This window comes from Pongo pygmaeus, chromosome 1 (assembly GCF_028885625.2).
Source record: "Pongo pygmaeus isolate AG05252 chromosome 1, NHGRI_mPonPyg2-v2.0_pri, whole genome shotgun sequence".
Lineage (NCBI taxonomy): Eukaryota > Metazoa > Chordata > Mammalia > Primates > Hominidae > Pongo > Pongo pygmaeus.
The window spans coordinates 24573014-24593025 of record NC_072373.2 but is presented as its reverse complement, the minus strand read 5'-3'; the positions used below and the strand labels follow the sequence as shown (position 1 = coordinate 24593025).

Sequence of the window (20012 nt, the reverse complement as noted above, 5' to 3'; positions counted from 1 at the left end):
CTGATGAAAATAATGTGTATTCTGCAGCTGTTGGGCAAAATGTTTTGTAAATGTTTGTGAGGTCCATTTAGTCTATTGTTCAGTTCAAATCTGTTGTTTCTTTGTTGGGCTTCTGTCTAGATCATCTGTTTGATGCTGAGAGTGGAATGTTGAAGTCCCAAAGTATTATTATATTAGGGTCTATCTCTTCCTTTAGATCTGACAATATTTGCTTTATATATCTGGATAGTCTGGTGATGTGTGCATATATATTTACAATTGTTGTATTATCTTGCTGATAATTTTCCTTTATTATTATATAATGTCCTCCATGTCTATTTTTATAGGTTTTCACTTTAAATCTGTTTTGTTGATATAAGCATAGACACTTCTGCTTGATTTCGGTTTTTGTTTGCATGGAATATCTTTTTTATCCCTTCACTTTCAGTCTGTGCATGTCTTTACAGGTGTGGTAGGTTTCTTGTAGGCAGCATATAGTTGAGTCTTGTATTTTAATCACTCAGCCAGTCCATGTCTTTTAAATGAGAAATGTAATCCATTTACTTTCAAGGTTATTCTTGATAGATGTAGACTAACTCCTGTAATTTTAGATTGTTTTCTGGTTGTTCTTTAATATTCTTTGTTTCTTCCTCTCTTATTGTTATTTTTGCAGTTAGGTGGTTTTCCATAGTGATAAGGTTTGATTCATTTGCCTCTCTCCTGTGTATATCAGCTCTACTAGTGAGTTTTATAGTTTTGCATGTTTGCACGATAGTGGTTATCATCTTTTCATTTCCAGCTTTAAGACTGTCCTGAGTATTTCTCTTAAGTCCATTCTAGAGGTGAAGAATTTATTCTGTTTGGGAAATGTGTGAGGGGAGAAAAAAGACACACACACAATACCTTTAAGGGTAAACAACCTTTACCCCATGTAAATGGCAATGCAGATGTAATAAGCAAATGATATAATAATAATCAAATGATATAATAAGCAGATTGATATAATAAGCAAATTGCAATGGGAAGAGGAGAAGGAAAAGATATTTACACTCACCAGACTATGGAGGATTCACCACCAGACTGGGAAGCAACAGCCTGGGCTCCAGAGTTGGATACTGCACTCACCAGACTATGGAGGGTTTACCACCAGAGTGGGAAGCAACAGCCTGGGTTCCAGAGTCAGCCACTCATCTGTGCAGACAAGGAGAGGTCTCATGTAGCTTTGATGCAGTCTGGGACTGTAGCTTTTATTGTAACGAGTTTTTTGGCATGATGTCCACTCACGAGGGCCCTTCGTGACAGGGCTTAAGGAACACAGAAAGGTCAACTTTTTTTGGTGATTGTCTATTGTTTTTCAATAACTAATGTATAGGCTCTGAAACAGTGCTGGATGAACACCTCAAGGGGTTCACACAACCTGTTCTGGGACTTGGTGACCATTGTCCCTTGGTGTCCATGTTCAGTTGAGTTCAAATTTAATATTTAACTAACTTTTCCTCCTCAGAATTCCCTCAGTTTTTGCTTGTCTGTAAAAGATTCTATTTATTCTTCATTTCAGAAGAATTTCTCTGCTGGGAATAATATTCTTGGCTGATAGTTTATTTCTTTCAATATTTTGTATATATCATTCCAATGTCTCCTGGCCTGTAAAGTTTCTGCTGAGAAATCTGCTTATCTAATGGAAATTCCCTTATATGTGACTTGACGTTCTTGATGCTTTTAAAATTCTTTCTTTCTCTTTGACTTTGTCAATTTGACTATAATGTGCCCCAGAGAGGACATGTTTGAGTTTAATCTCTTTGGGTTTGTTTAGCTTATTAGACCTGAATGTTCATTTCTCTTGCAAGACATGGGAAATTTTCAGCTATTATTTCATTAAACATATTTTTCTTGCTTTTCTTCTCTCTTCTCTTTCTGCAACAAGCATAATCTGAATATTTGTCACTTAATGGTGTTCCATAAATCCTGTGGGTTTTCTTCACTGTTTTTTTTCTTTTTCTTTTCTTTTTTTGTCTGCCTGTGTTATTTCAAATGCTTGGTCGTCAGGTTCAGAAATTTTCTTCTGCTTGGTCTAGCCTGTTGCTGAAGGTCTCAGTTGCATTTTTAAATTTCCTTCATTAAATTCTTCAGCTCTAGGATTTCTATTTGGTTCTTTTCTATGATATGTATCTTTATTCAATTTTTCATTCAATTTATGAATTGTTTTCCTGGTCTCACTGAATTGTCTATTTGTATTCTCATATATTTCGCTGAGTTTCCCTAAGATTATTATTTTGAATTATTTTTCTGGCATCTTATACATTTCTTTATGACTGGGGCCTGTTACTACAGTATCATTGTTTTCATTTGGAGGTGACATAGTTTCTTGTTTTTCAAGATGACATTCAGTATGTTGGAGGATGATCCCTTTATGTAGGAACACACAGATGTTTATTAGTATATACTTCCTTGTTTGATTTCCAAAACTTAAGTTATCTGCTTATAAGTGAGACACCAAACTTTATAGGCTTCAGCACATATAAATAGTCTTCTTTTTGTCTAATGTTTAAATACAGTACGAGCATGTAGTAAAAGTTGTAATGAAAGTTGTTGATAAAGTTAAATTCCAATATATATTAATCAGGCTAATAAAAATACTGTAGACTTTGCTGGACTGCTGTTGCCAGCAGCCACTGCCATTGTACTTTCTCATGAGGCCCCTGCTACCCCACTGGAGCACTTTTGCTGGCAGTCTCCTGCCAGAATGTGTTCACTCATGGCACCCCTGCTGCCCCCACCAGAGTACTTCCCACCTGTGGTGCTCATGCTTCCCCCATTGGAACACTTTTGCTGACAGCCTCCCACCAGAGCATGGTCACTAAGGACTCCACCACTGCCACATTGGAGTGTTTCCAAGCAGTGCTATTGCCTGCAGTCTGGGAGCACCTTGGCCTCTCCAGCCCAGCTGGGGCTTGCCCGTGAGTGATCAGAGCACAAAGCTATGGGCCCAGTCCTAGCCACCCAAGGTTAAAGCATGCTGCCCAGGAGTGTTGAAGTGACAGTTGGCACACTGAAAGCATTCAGAAACAAAGCCTTTCAACTTTACCCAACTTGCACCACAGCCAAATCCTTGAGGGCAATAAAGAACAAAAAAACAAAGCCCAGTCCAAAGAACAACAACTTCAAAGGATAAAAGAACATCAGCCTTCACAGATCAGAAACAGACAGCGTAAGAACTCTGCAACTCTAAAAGCCAGAGTGTCTTCTTACCTCCAAATAATCACACTAGCTCTGCAGGAAAGGTTCTTAACCAAGTTGAAATTGCTGTAATGTCACACATTTAATTCAGAATCTGGATGGCAAGGAAGCTCATCGAGGTACAAGAGAAGGTCAAAACCAAATCCAAGGAAAACAGTAAAACAATCCAAGAGTTGAAGGACAACCTAACCATTTTAAGAAAGAACCAAACTGAACTTCGGGATATGAAAAATTCACTACAAGAATTTCAAAATATAATTGGAGGCATTAGACCAAGCTGAGGAAAGAATCTCAGAGCTGGAAGATTGCTCACTTGAAGCAATGAAAAATAAAGAAAAAAGAAATTTAAAAATGAACACAACAGTTGAGAAATATGGGATTCTGTAAAGAGATCAAACAGCAAAGGTTCTTAACCAGATTGAGTTTCCTTAAAGAGGAGAGCAAGTCACTTTGGAAACATATTTGAGGATATAGTCCATGACAATTTTGAAATCTTGCTAGAGAGGTCAACATGCAAATTCAAGAAATTCAGAGAACTCCTGTGTGAAGGAATTGATCATCCCCAAGTTAATCATCCCCAAGACATGTAGTCATCAAATTCTCCAAGGTCAACATGAAAGAAAAAATCTTAAAGGGAGTTAGAGAGAAGGGCAGATCACTTGCAAAGGGAGCCCCTTCAGGCTAACAGCAGTCCTTTTAGCAGAAACCTTACAAGTCTACAGAGATTAGAGGCCTATTTTTAACATCCTTAAAGAAAAGAAATTCCAACCAAAAATGTCATATCCCACCAAACTAAGCTTCATAAGCAAAGGAGAAATGAAATCCTTGTCAGAGAAGCAAATGGTAAGGAAATTTGTTGCCACTAGACCTACCTTACAAGAGGTCCTAAAGGGAGTGCTAAACATGGAAATGAAAGAAGATTCCCTGCCACCACAAAAACACGCTTAAGTACATAAGCACACTTAAGTACATAAGCCATTGACATTATAACACAACTGTAAAATTAGGTCTACATAACAACAAGCTAATAACACAGTGACAAGATCAAATCCTCACATGTTAATATTGACCTTGAATGTAAATGGGCTAAATGCCCCATTTTAAAGGCCAACTGTGACAAACTGGATAAAGAAGCAAGACCCAACTGTCTGCTGTCTTTAAGAGACCCATCTCACAAGTAACAACACCCATAAACTCAAAGTAAAGGGTTAGAGAAAGACCTGTCTGGCAAATGGAAAACAAAAAAAAAAAAGAGCAGAGGTTGCTATTCTTATATCAGCTAAAACAGACTTTAAACAATGATCAAAAAGGACAAAGAAGGCCATTACATAACAATAAAGAGTTCAGTACTAAAAGACTTAACTATTCTAAATATATGCACACCCAATATTGGAGCACCTAGATTCATTAAACAAGTACTGAGAGTCCTACAAAGAGTTTTAGACAACCACACAATAATAGTGGTGGACTTCAACACCCCAATGACAGCATTAGACACATTGTTGAGGCAGAAAACTACAAAACTATTCAGGACTTAAACTTGATACTTGACCAATTGGATCTAACAGGCACCTACAGAACACTATGCCTAACAACAGAATATACATTCTTCTCATCAGCACATGGCACATACTCTAAGATTGACCACATATTTGTCCATAAAGTAAGTCTCAACTAAATCACAAAAATCAAAACCATAACAACCACACTGTTGGACCACAGCTCAAGCACAACCAGCTTCTGAGTGACTTTTGGTTAGAGAATGAAATTAAGGGAGAAATTTAAAAAAATTCTTTGAAACTAATAACAGACACAACATACCAGAATCTTCAGGACACAACTAAAGAAGGATTAAGAGGAAAGTTTATAGTGCTGTACGCCTACCTCAAGAAGTTAGAAAGATCTCAAATTAAGACTCTAATGATTGCACCTAGAGGAACCAGAAAAACAAGAGAGAACAAACCCCAAAGCCAACAGAAAAAAAGAAATTACAAAAATTAGAGCAGAACTGAACAAAATTGAGGCATGAAAATCCATACAAAAGATCAGCAAAACCAAAAGTTGGTTCTTCAGAAGATTAAACAAGTTCGATAGCCTGGTGGCTAGATTTATAAAGAAAAAAATAAAGAAGACCCAAATACACCCAATCAGAAATGACAAAGGTGGCATCATAACTGACCCCAGAGAAATGCAGAAAAAATCTCAGTCGGGCAAGGTGGCTCATGCTTGTAATCCCAGCACTTTGGGAGGCCGAGGAGGGCGGATCACCTGAGGTCAGGAGTTTGAGACCAGCCTGGCCAACATGGTGAAACCTCATCTCTATTAAAAATACAAAAATTAGCCGGGTGTGGTGGCATGTGTCTGTAGTTTCAGCTATTCAGGAGGCTGAGGCAGGAGAATTGCTTGAATCTGGGAGGCAGAGGTTGCAGTGAGCCAAGATTGCACCACTGGAATCCAGCCTGGGCGACAGAGCAAGGCTCTGTCTAAAAAAAAAAAAAAAAAAAAAAAAAAAAATCTCAAAGACTACTATAAACACCTCTCTGCATACAAACTAGAAAACCTACAAGAAATGGGTAAATTCCTGGAAACACATAGCCTCCCAAGATTAAACCAGGAAGAAATTGAAATCCTGAACAGACCAATAAAGAGTAATAACAGACCAATTGAATCAGTAATAAAACACCTAAAAACCAATAACAGCCCTGGACCATATGGATTTGATTCTACCACATGTGCAAAGAGCTAGTACCAATCCTACTGAAATTATTTCCAAAAATCAAGGAGGAAGGACTCCTCCGTAACTTATTTTATGAGGCCAGCATCATTCTGATACCAAAACCAGGCAGAGACACAACAAGAAAAGAAAACTTCAGGCCAATATCCCTAATGAACACAGACACACAAATCATCAACTTAGTACAGCAAACTGAATCCAGCGAGCAGCACATCAAAAAGTTAATTTACCATGGAGAAGTAGGCTTTATTCCTGGGATGCAAGGTTGGTTTAACATATGCAAATCAATAAGTGTGATTTATTATGTGATCAGAATTAAAAACAAATACCACATGATCATCTCAACAGATGCAGGAAATGCTTTTGATAAAATTCAACATCCCTGCATGTTAAAAACTCTCAACAAGCTAGGCATTGAAGCCACATACCTCAAAATAATCAGAGCCATATATGGCAGGCACACAGTGAACATCATACTGAACATCATACTGAACTGGAACCATTCCCACTGATAACTGGAACAAGAGAAGGATGCCAAATCTTACCACTCCTGTTAAACACAGTACTGGAAATTCTGGCCAGAGCAATTATGCAAGAGAAAGAAACATAAAGCATCCAGATAGGAAGAGGTCAAACTATATGTTTGTAGATGATATGATTCTCTATCTAGGAAACCTTATAGTTTCTGTCCAAAGGCTCCTACATCTGATAAAATAACTTAGGAAAGTTTCAGCATATAAAATCAATGTACAAAAATCAGTAGCATTTCTATACACCAAAAACATCCAAACTGAGAGCCAAATCAATGCCATTCACAATAGCCACAATAAGAATAAAATATCTAGGAATACAGTTAACCAAGGTGGTGATAGATATCTACAATGAGAATTACAAAGCACTGCTGAAAGAAATTAGAGATGACACAAACAAATGGAAAAACATTCCATGCTGATGACTAGGAAGAATCAATATTGTTAAAATGGCCATACTGCCGGAAGCAGTTTACAGACTTAATGCTATTCCTATCAAATTACCAACATCATTTTTCACAATTCAAAAAGAAAAAACTATTCTAAAATTTGTGTTGAACCAAAGAACCTGAATTGCCAAAGCAATCCAAAGCAAAAAGAGCAAAGCTGGAGGCATCACACTACCCGACTTCAAACTATACAAGGCTACAGTAACCAAACAGCATGGTAAGGGTACAAAAACAGATACATAGACCAATGGAACAAAGTAGAGAACTCAGAAATAAAGCCACACAGTCTACAATGACAACAATGGAGAAAGAACTCCCTTTTCAATAAATGGTTCTGGGATAACTGCTAGCCATATTCAGAAGATTGAAACTGGATCCCTTCCTGTCACTATATAGAAAAATTAACTCAAGATGGATTAAAGACTTAAATGTAAGACCTAAATCAGTAGAAACCCTAGAAGAAAACCTAGGAAATACCATTCTGGACATCAACCTTGACAAAGAATTTATGACCTAGTCCCCAAATGCAATTGCAACAAAAACAAAATTGACAAGTGGGACCTAATGAAACTAAAGAGCTTCTGCATGGCAAGCAAAATTATCAACAGAGTAAACAGACAACTTACAGAATGAGAGAAAATATTCACAATCTGTGCATCTGACAAAGTTCTAACATCCAGAGTCTATAAGGATCTTAAACACCCCAACAAACAAAAAAACAAATAACTCCACTAAAAAATGGGCAAAGGATATGAACAAATACTTCTCAAAAGAAGACATACATGTAGCCAACGAATATATCAAAAATATGACTACCAATCATTAGAGAAATCCAAATCAAAACCGAAATGAGTTAACATCTTAAACCAATCTAATGGCTGTTATTAAAAAGTCAAAAAACAATAGATGCTGGTGAGGATGTGGCAAAAAGGAAACACCCTGCTTGTAGCAATGTAAATTAGTTCAGCCACTTTGGAAAGCAGTGTGGAGATTTCTCAAAGAACTTAAAAGAGAACTACCATTCAACTCAGCAATCCCTCTACTGGGTATATACCCAAAGGAAAATAAATTGTTCTACCAAAAAGACACATGCATGCTTATGTTCATTGCAGCACTATTCACAATAGCAAAGACATGGAATCAACCTAGATGCCCATCATTGGTGGACTGGATAAAGAAAATGTGGTACATATACACTATGGAATACCACCCAGCCATGAAAAGAATGATATCATATCCTTTGCAGCAGTATGATGCAGTTGGAGGTCATTATTTTAAGCAAACTGACACAGGAACAGAAACCAAATACCACATATCTTCACATATAAGTGGGAGATAAACATTGTTACACATGGGCAGGAAGATGGGAACAATAGACACTGGAGACTGCTTGAGGGAGGAGGGTGAGGGGAAGGTATGGGTTAGAAGGCAACCTATCGTTGACTATGCTCACTACCCATGTGATGCGATAATTCATACCCCAAGCCTCAACAATACACAGTTTAACCGTGTAACAAACCTGCATATGTACCCTCAGAACGTAAAATAAAAGTAGAAGAAAAAACAAACAAATAAAAACAAAACAAACAAGTAAAAACACAATGTAATTTTCATATTGTTAAATTTAGATCTACTATTACTTGTTTTTGTTTTGCCTCCTCTGTCTTTTTTTTTTTCCTCTGTCCTTCCTCTTCTGGCTTCTTTAGTATTACTTGAAGAATTTTTAGAATTCTATTTTAATTTATCTGTTGCTTTTTAGGCCTACCCTTTAAATCATTTTTTGCTCGAGGTATTAAAATATCAATTCTTAACATTAACATCTAATTAAAGTTAATATTGGTAAAAAAAAAAAAAAACTGTAAACTAGAAATCATGCTATATTAACACAGAAAATCAATACTTGTTTCTCAATTGTTTTTTAAATTGTAGGTTGCAGAAAAGAATGAAATCAAAGAGTATTTTGAGTCAAAACTCTCTGAAGATGACACAACACATTTCAAGCTGCCTAAATATAGACGTTTATTAGAAACATTTTTCAAGTTTGTAATGCTGGTTGACTACATATTTCAGGAACTCATTTGTCAACTTATGAACACTGCAGTCACACTACTTTTGGAATTATTTAATGGTTCTGCTGGAATGCCATTTTCAGTGGAAAAAAAGAATGAAAATCTCATCAGGTAAATTACTTTTTTGAACTCAAAAAGTAACTTACAATTATAATATTTTAACATATTCCCACATATGGAGGAAATATTCAATAATTTAAGCTAGAGTTTGAAAATTCTCCTTGTGGTAGTGTACATGTACACATTTTTGCTATTAACAGAACTTATTATTTGGTAATACCTTACTTAATATTGGTGCTATAGGATGCCCAGTAAAATTTGAATTTCACATAAATGATACATAATTTTAGTATACTTCAAGTATTACCTGTGTTAAAATTATTGTTTATCTGAAATTCAGATTTCTCTGATAATTTAGCAAATATATTTTTTATTTGTTATATCTGGCAATTCTGTGCCTAAGTATACTCTGTCTTCCAAGTTCAGAGTTAGTTTTTAAAGATATGTGAGAATTCTGGAAGGAGCTACAAAGTCCAATTGTAATTTGAGTCAATTCCAAGAAATATCTGTTGAATATTTTCCCAATGAGAAAACTATCTGAAAAACATTTTTACCTTCTAAACACTACTGTTAAAAACAAAGCATTTTTCTTATTTTCCACAACTGGATATATCTACTGTAACTGGTGAAACAGGAATATTAATTGAAATGATGGCATACTTTGTAGCTGGTAAACAGGACTATGAATTGAAATGTTGGCATACTTTAATTTCTATTTATCAAAATTTAATAATATCATTTTAGGCTAATTAAAGTTTTATAACTAGGTAGCTGAAAATATATCAATTCAAAAAATTTTGAAGATTATTCAAGATAATATTTTGTTTTTCTAATTATTACTGAATCTACATAGCTAACATCACTTATCTAAGTACTTATAACTGGTTTGAGTCAGTGCCAGGATTTTAACCTATGTAAGAACACAACTATTTAGTGATAGTGCATTATAATTTTATTTCCTTTAAAACAATGTGTGTGTGTGTTTAGGAAAGGTCTTTATATTCTTAACATAGTTTTTGAAAGATATTATTATAATTAATTCGTCATATAGCAAATTTAGAAAACAAATATCCTTAATTCTGTCACTTAATTACAACATCTTATCATTTTTATATGATTTTTATAGTCTTTTCCTAAATGTTTTTCCATTGTTGTAATCCTAGTATACTAACTTATAGCTTGTTTTTTAAACACACTGTCTCCTGTATGCATTTTTTATGTTACAGGAAGAATATATATAGGTCAGGCACAGTGGCTCACGCCTGTAATCACAACACTTTGGGAGACCAATGAGGATGTATTACTTGAGTCCAGGAGTTTAAGATCCGCCTAGGCAACATGGCGAGACCCTGTCTCCACAAAAAATAACAAAAATTAGCTGTGCACAATGGCACTGGCTTATACCTGTGGTCCCAGCTACTTGGGAGGCTGATGTGGGAGGATCACTTGAGCCTGGGAGGTTGAGGCTTCAGTGAGCTGTGATCATGCCACTCCACTCCAGCCTGCGCAACAGAGTGAGATCTTATCTCAAATATATATATATGTAGGTTTAAGCACATCTTTTCGTGGAGTCAGACCACATGGGTTTTAATCTCTGATTTGACTCTTGCTAGTTTTACTTAGTTGAGCTATTAACCCAGCAGAGGTTGAATAAATTTGGCTGGGCATGGTGGTTCACACCTGTAATCCCAACACTTTGGGAGGCTGAGGTGGGAGGATCACTTGAATCCAGGAGTTCAAGACCAGTCTGGGCAACAAAGTGAAACCCTGTCTCTACAAAACAACAACAACAACAAAAAAAACCTAAGAAAATTAGCTAGGCATGATGCTGCATGCCTGTAGTCCTAGCTACTTGGGAGGCTGAGGTGGGAGGATCGCTTGAGTCCAGGAGGTTGAGACTGCAATGAGCCATGATCACTAAATATATAAATAAATAATAAATAAATTATTTAGACTTCAATTTTCTCATCTATAAAATGAAGATAACAGTAATACCTATGCCATAATGTTGTTTGAGAATAAACACAGTAAATGTCTGATAAAAAGCATCAATCATTGTTGAATCTGTTTCCACTGACCTCTTAACAGTATTGATTAGTATAATATTTCCATAACGACTAATGATGTTGAATATCTTTGCATGTGCTTTTTGACCATTTATATATGTTCTTTGAGGAAATATCTATTCAAAATCTTTGTTCATTTTAAAATTGTGTTAGTTAATTAATTAATTCATTTAGATGGGGTCTTGTGTTTCTCAGACTTGTCTTGAACTCCTGGGCTCAAGTGATACTCTCACCTCAGCCTCCCACATAGCGGGGACTACAGGTTCATGCCATCATGCCCAGCTAAGTTATTTGTCTTTTGATTGCTGAGTTCTAAGAGTTCTTTATTTATTAGATTCTGTGGGTCATCTTTTTTTAATAGTATCCTTTGGAGTAAAAAAGTTTTTAATTTCTAATTTTTATTTAATTTTTAATTTAATTTTTATTTAATTTAACTTTTATTTGATTGATTGTGCTTTAAGTGTATCTAAGAATCATTGCCTAATCCAAAGTCTTGAAGATTTACTCTTGTTTTTATGTAAGATCTTATAACTTTAGCTCTTGCATTTAGGCTTTGATGCATTTTGAGTTAACTTTTGTAGATGGTATGAGATAGGGTCCAAATTTCTTCTTTTGTATATGAATATCCGGTTGTCCCAGTACTATTTGTTGAAAAGAATAACACTATTTCTCTCTCTATTGAATTGTCTTGGCACCCTCATTGACAGTCAGCTGACCAAAAATGTATGGGTTTATTTTCAGACTCTCAATTTCATTTCATTGCTCCATGTCTGTCCTTATGCCAGTACCATACTGTCTTGATTACTATAGCTTTGTAGTAAGTTTTGAAATTGGGAATTGGGAATTTTCTAACATTGCTCTTCTTTTTCAACATTGTTTTGGCTATTGTGGGTCCCTTGCATTTTCATATGAATTTTAGAATCAGCTTGACAATTTCTGCAAATATTCAGCTAGAATTTTGATAGAGACAGCATTAAAACTGGAGATAAATATGGGGAGTATTTTCATTCTAATAGTATAGTCTTCCAATCCATGAACATGGTCTGTCTTTCCATTTATGTAGGCATTCTTTAATTTCTTTCAATATTTTGTGGTTTTCAGTGTATGAGTCATGCATTTTTTTTGTTAAAATTTTTTGTAGATATTTTATCATTTTTTATGCTGTTGTGAATGGAATTATTTTTAAATTTTATTTTTCGGTTGTTCATTGCCAGCATATTGAAATACAAATGATTTTTGTATATTGATCTTATATCCTGCTACTTTGTTGAACTTTTTTTATTATCCCTGATAGGTTTTTAAAACTAATTGTTTAGAATTTTCTATATGCAAAATCATGTCATCTGCAAATAGAGATAATTTTACTTCTTTACCAATCTGATACCTTTTATTTCTTTTTATTGCCTAATTCCTCTGGCTAGTAAGTACTTCAATACAGTGTTGATTAGGAATGGTGAAAGCAAACATCCCTGTCTTGTTCCAGAGCTCAGGAGGAAAACATACAGTCTTTCATCATTAAGTATGATGTGCCTGTGGGTTTTTCACAGATGCTTCCTACAAGGTTGAGGAAGTTCCCATCTGTGTTAGTTTGTTGTCATATTGTCATAAAAAACTACCTGAGACTAGGTAATTTATAATGAGAAGAGGTCTGATTGGCTCATGGTTACACAGTCTGTACAGGAAGCATGTCTGGGAGACCTCAGGAAACTTATAATCATGGCAGAAGGTGAAGAGGGAAGCAGGCATGTTTTACATGGCTGGATCAGGAGGAAGAGATGTAGGGGGAGGTGCTACACACTCTTTAAAACAACCAGGTCTCCTGAGAACTTACTATCATGAAAACAGCACAGAGGAAATCTTTCCCCTTAATCCAGTCACCTTCCACCAGACCCCTCCTTCAACACTGGGGATTACAATTTGGCATGAGATTTGGTTGAGGACACAAATCCAAACCATATCACCATCTATCTTTCTTGAATGTTTTTGTCATGAAATAGTGTTGGATTTTGTCAAATACTTTTTTTTTCTGTCTGTTGAGATGACCATGTGTCTTTTACTTTATTAATGTAGCATATTACATTACATACATACATTTTCATAAATGGAACCAATCTTGCATTCTTGAGATAAATCCCACTTAATTTTAGTTTATTATCCTTTGTATATGCTGCTGGATTCAGTCTGGTATTATTTTGTTGAAAATGTTCACATCTATATTCGTAAAGGACATTGGTCTGTAGTTTTCTTGTGATGTGTTTGTCTGGTTTTGGATTCAGGATAATACTCACCTCATAGAATGAATTGGGTAGCGTTATTACCACTTATCTTCTGAAAATTTTATGAAGGATTGGTGCTAATTCTTCCTGAGATGTTTAAAAGATTCATCTGTGAAGTCTGGGCCTCAGCTTTTGTGTGTGTGTGGGATGTATTAAAATTACTAATTAAATCTCTTTACTTGTTATAGATTTGTTTAGATTTTCTATTTATTCTTGATAAAATTTTGGTAATTTATGTCTTTCTAGGATTTTGTCCATTTTATCTAACTTATTTAAACTGTTGGTATACAGTTGTTTATAGTATTCACATAATTGTTTTGATTTCTGTAAGGTCAATAGTGATATCTTCTCTTTCATTACAGATTTTAGTAATTTGAGGCTTTTCTCTTATTTTCTTAGTCTAGTTAAACATTTGTTAATTTTGTTGATCTTTTTAAAAACCAACTTTTGGTTTTATTGATTTTCTTGTCAACTAAAAAAATCCCAAACAAGTTAATTTTAAAATGGGTGAAAGATCTAAGCAGACATTTCATCAAAGAATAAACAGATAGCAAATAAGTGTTTTAAAGATGCTATAAATCATTAGACATTAGAGAAATGCAAATTAAAATCACAGTGAGACACTTTTACATACCTACTAGAATGGCTAAAACAATACTAACAATACAAAGTGCTCATGAGGATGAGGAGCAACTGGAACTCTAGTACAAGGCTGGTGGGAATGCAAAAGGATACAGATGCTCTGGATAACAATTGGGCAATTTCTTATAAAGATAAACATAAACTTACCCTATAATCTAGCAAGCCTCCTCCTAGCCATTTACCGCAAAAAACAGAAAACATTTTTCTATGGAAAAAAACCATATGTAAATATTTATAATGGCTTTATTCATAATTGTTCAACTTTGGAAATAATTTAAATATCTATAAGTGGATAGCCATGAAGTGCAGTACTTCTCAGCAATAAAAATGAGTGAAATATTATACTTACTTATGCAACACGAATAAATCTCAAATGTTAAGTGAAGGAAGCCAGACTCAAAACACTATATATTATATGATTCCATTTATATGACATTTTGGAAAACCAAAACTGGAAGGGCAGAAATCAAGTCAGTGATTGCCATGGGCTAGGTGGGGGTGAGAGGAACCTTCTATAAAGGGGCCTGATACAATTTTTTAGATGACAGAAATGTACTACATTTAGTCATTGTGATTGTAGTGGTTGATAACTGTGTGTGATTGTCAAAATTCATTAGAACTGCATACCTGAGAAGCATGAATTTTACTGGATATAAATTATACCTCAATAAACCTGACATTAAAAATAAAGTATTATTTATTTAGCACATATCACTTGTCAGATACTTTGTTAGATCCTGGACATACAGTGCTGAGCAAAATAGACAGTTTTTGCTCTAATGTAGTTTACAGTGTAGAGGAAGGGAGAGAGATTAATCTCGTGACCACACAAATATATTTAACATTACAATAAATGCCACAAAGAAGATGTTTGGGGTATTATTAGACTGAATCTGGTGTGGGAGAAGATTCATTGATAGGAGTTAATGAGGAAATCAAGAAGAAAGGGTGGTCAAGTGATCCCTGAAAAGTATATCATATATCCTACAGAACAAGAAGCATATTTGAAAAAGTGAGAAGAAGACAGTATGACAACAGTGAAGTGATAAGAAAATAGCATAAGACATAATGTGATTGGTCAAACTTATAAATAATAAATGTCTTTTCTACCATCCTAAAAGTTTCTGAAGAATTTTGTTATAAAATCAACTAATCCTAAATCATCATTGCAACCTATGCATACCAAGTGGAGAGTGTTTCAGAAAGTAAAAGTCTTCATATGTTAGGTGATAAAACAGATTTCAATAAACTTAAAATGATTAAAATACAAAGTATGTTCTCCAACCAACATAAATTAGAATTAGAAATCAATAACAGAAGAAAGTTTGGGAAAGGTCACAAATATATGGAAATTAAATAACATACTCCTAAATAACCAATGAGTCAAAGCAGAAATCACAAGGGAAATTAGAATAAAATGCAGTTTTATAAATGAATGAAAATGAAAACACAACATACCAAAACTTACTATAGGCAGCAAAGGCAGTGCTTAGAGGGAATTTATACATGTAAAAACTACATGATATCTGTGTTCTACAAATATTTTATCCCAGTCCATAAATTGTCTTAATTTTCTTAAGTGGCTTTTGATAAACAAGAGTTTTTAATTTTTATGAAGTCCAATTTATCTGTTTTTTCTTTTAAAGGTTTGGGCTTTTGGTTTCTGATCTAAAGCATTGTTTCTTAATGCAACAGCATGATGAATTTTTCTAAAATTTTCTTTTAGAAGTTTTATACTTCTGGATATTATATTATATCTGTGATCCTTTTTGAGTTAATTTTTGCAAATGGTGTCAGGTGTGGTTTGAGGTATATATTGTTATATGTAGGTATTTAATCACTCCAGTAGTTTGTTGAAAAGACTAATCTTCAGACAGTTACCCTAACATCTGGTAGAAAATTGATTAATTAAATATATTCATGAGTCTATTTCTGAATGCTTTTTTCTAGTCCAGTGATCTGTGAATCTGTCCTTCCACCAATATCTCACAGTCTGCATAACTATAATTTTATAATAAGTCTTGAAATCAGTTAGTATGTATTCTTCAGCTTTGTTCTTCTTTTTCAAAATTGTTTTAACTATTTTAATTCATTTACTTTTTCATATATATCTTATAATTAACTAGCAGATTTATTCAAAAGGCCTACTGAGATTTTGATTGAGATTGCATTGAATATATAGATCAATCTGGGGAGAATCGACATCTTAACAATATTCAGTCTTTTGAAGCCCTGAACATGGTAGACTTTTTCCTTTATTTAGATCTTCTTTGATTTATCTCATCAGTGTTTTATAGAACTCAGTGTGCAAATATTGCACATTTTTGTTTTAAACTACCTATTGCATATTTTGATGGTATTAGAAATGGTACCCTATTTTAAATACAGTTTCTAATTATTCATTGCTAGTAAAAGAAATGCGACTGATTTTGCATATTGACCTTGTATCTGTAACCTTACTAAGCTCACTTATCATTTGTAATAACTTTTCTTTGGTAGACAATTTAAGAATTTCTACTTAGACCAAGTGTCAACAAAATATAGCCCATAGGCCAAATCCTGTGGCAGCCAGTTTTTATAAATTAGTTTTGTTGGACTATAGCCACGCCCATTTGTTTACCCATTGTCTGTGGCTACTTTTGCACTACAAAGGCAAAATTCAGTTGTTGTGACAGACCACCATATATGGTCCACAAAACGTAAAATATTTCCTATCTGGCCCCTTACAGAAAAGGTTTGCTGTCCCATGCTCTAGAGTAACCACTAAAAGATAGTGATAGGATGTCTAAAAAGCTAAAAGGAAAAATATTAAAAGAATATAAAAATTGATTAATCTAAAACTAGCTATTCTTACAGGCTAATACAAATTATTTTTGTTACTTTTATCACTTATATGGTACTGCTAAAACTTTAGAACTCTTCAACTCCATTTATTTTCCTCTTGCCTTTTACAGCATTCTTTTACTATATTTTAAATACATTTTTAGTTGTTCATATATTTTAACTCCAGAAGATGTTAAAAGTATTGTTTTGAATGGTCAATATCCATTTATCTTTATCCATATGATTACCATTTCTTGTGTTGTTTCCTTTTGCTTGTTTCTGTTTGTGTGGGGTCATTTTCCTTCTTCCTGAAAAACAATCTAGTATTTCTTTCAGTGCAGTAATGCTGGGAAAGAGTTCCCTCGGTTTTTGATTGTTGAAAAGGAACTTTATGTCACCATCGTTTATAAAGGATATTTTCGCTGGGTGTAGAGTTCTAGATAATGTGAGACTCTTTTGAAAGACTTCTCAGTTTAATTTTTTTTAAATTTTTATTTTAGGTTTGGGGGTACATGTGACGGTTTTTACATAAATAAACATGGGTCGTGGGGGTTTGTTGTACATATTATTACATTACCCAGGCATTAAGCTCAGTACCCAATAATGATCTTTTCTGCCCCTCTCCCTCCTTCCACCTTCCTGGCTCAAGTAGACCCCAGTGTCTGTTGTTTCCTTATTTGTGTTCATAAGTTCTTATCATTTCGCTCCCACTTAAAAGTGAGAACATACAGTGTTTGGTTTTGTGTTCTTGCGTTAGTTTGCTAAGGATGATCACCTCTAGCTCCATCCATGTTCCTGTAAAACACATGAACTCGTTCTTTTATATGGCTGCATCATATTCCATGGTGTATATGTACCACATTTTCTTTATCCAGTCTGTCATTGATGGGCATATAGGTTGATTCTATATCTTTGCTATTGTGAACAGTGCTGCAGTGAACATTGGTGTTCATGTGTCTTTATGGTAGAATGCTTTTTATCCCTTTGGGTATGTACCCAATAACAGGACTGCTGGGTCGAATGGTAGTTCTCCTTTTAGCTCTTTGAGTAATCGCCATACTGTTTTCCACAATGGTTGAACTAATTTACACTCCCACCAGCAGTGTATAAGGGTTCCCTTTTCTCTGCAACCTCACCAGCATCCGTTATTTTTTTACTTTAATAATAACCATTCTGACTGGTGTGAGATGGTATCTTATCGTGGTTTTGATTTGCATTTTTCTAATGATCAGCGATATTGAGCTCTTTTTCATATGCTTATTGGCTGCTGTATGTCTTCTTTTGAGAAGTGTTTGTTCATGTCCTTTGCCCACTTTTTAGTGGGGTTGTGTTTTTCTTGTAAATTTGTTTAAGTTCCTTATATATGCTGGATATTAGACCTTTGTCAGATACAAAGTTTGCAAATATTTTCCCCCATTATGTAGGTTGTCTGTTTACTCTGTTGATAGTTTCTTTTCCTGTGCAGAAGCTCTTAAGTTTGATTAGATCCTGTTTGTCAATTTTTGCTTTTGTTACAATGGCTTTTTGTGTCTTCATCATTAAGTCTTTGCCCATTCTTGTGTCCAAAATGGTACTGCCAAGTTGTCTTCCAGGGTTTTTAGAGTTTTGGGTTTTACATTTAAGTCTTTAATCCATCTTGAATTGATGCTTATATATGGTGTAAGGAAGGAGTCCAGCTTCAATCTTCTGCATATGGCGAGCCAGTTATCTCAGCACTGTTTATTGAATAGGGAGTGTTTCCCTCATTGCTTGTTTTTGTTAGCTTTGTCAAAGATCAGATGGTCATAGATATGGGGCCTTATTTCTGGGCTCTCTATTCTGTTCCATTGGTCTATGTGCCTGTTTTTGCACCAGTACCATTCTCTTTTGGTCACTGTAGCCTTGTAGTGTAGTTTGAAGTTGGGTAATGTGATTCCTCCAGCTTCATTTTTTTTTTTTTTGCTTAGGATTGCCTTGGATATTTGGGCTCTTTTTTGGATCCACATAAATTTTAAAATAATTTTTTCTAATTTGATAGGAATAGCATTGAATCTGTAAATTGCTTTGGTCAGTATAGCCATTTTAATGATATTGATTCTATGAACATGGGATGCTTTTCTATTTCTCTGTGTCTTCTCTGATTTTTTGAGCAGTGTTTTATAATTCTCATTGTAGAGATCTTTCACCTCCCTGTTAGTTGTATTTCTAAGTATTTTATTCTTTTTGTGGCAATTGTGAATGGGAATTCATTCACAATTTGGCTCTTGGCTTGATTGTTGTTAGTATATAGGAATGCTAGTGATTTTTGTACGTTGATTTTGTATCCTGCAACTTTGCTAAAGCTGTTTATCAGCTGAAGGAGCAGCTTTGGGCCTGAAACTATAGGTAAAGAATCATGTTGTATGCAAACAGAGATAGTTTGACTTCTCTCTTCCTATTTGGATGCACTTTATTTCTTTCTCTTGCCTGATTGCTCTGGCCAGGACTTCCAGTACTATGTTGAACAGGAGTGGTGAGAGAGGGCGTCCTTGTCTTTTGCCGTTTTTCAAGGGGAATGCTTCCAGCTTTTGCCCATTCAGTATAGTGTTAGCTGTGGGTTTGTCCTAGATGACTCTTATTATTTTGAGGTATGTTCCTTCAACACCTGGTTTACTGAGAGTTTTTAACATGAAGGATATTGAAATTTATTGAAAGCCTTTTTTGCATCTATTGAGATAATCATACGGTTTTTGTCTTTAGTTCTGTTTATGTGATGAATCACATTTATTGATTTGTGTATGTTGAGCCAACCTTGGATCCTGGGGATGAAGAAGCCTACTAGATCTTAGTGGATTAGTTTTTTGATGTGCTGCCGTATTCGGTTTGCAGGTATTTTGTTGAGGATTTTTGCATCAATATTCATCAAGGATATTGGCTTGAATTTGTGTGTGTATGTGTGTGTGTGTGTCTGTGTGTGTGTGTCTGCCAGGTTTTGGTATCAAGATGATGCTGGCCTCATACAATGATTTGGGGAGAGAAGTTCTTCCTCCTCAATTGTTTTAGCTTAATTTCTGTAGGAATGGTACCAGCTCTTCTTTGTACATCTGCTAGAACTTGACTGCGATTTCATCAGGTCCTGAGCTTTTTTGCTTGGTAGGCTGTTATCACCGATTCAGCTTTAGAGCTTAT

The 20012-nt window shown here is 34.8% G+C and overlaps 1 protein-coding gene across 2 annotated transcripts in view; it reads left to right on the top strand.

Annotated features, from left to right (window-relative positions):
* The window catches only part of DNAH14 (dynein axonemal heavy chain 14), a 510612-nt gene that overhangs the window by 82789 nt on the left and 407811 nt on the right, over nt 1-20012 (top strand). For both annotated transcript variants that reach the window (XM_063672417.1, XM_054474368.2), the window contains exon 11: nt 8859-9109. In XM_063672417.1, the coding sequence (XP_063528487.1) occupies nt 8859-9109 (251 nt within the window). The remainder of the gene's footprint in view (nt 1-8858; nt 9110-20012) is intronic.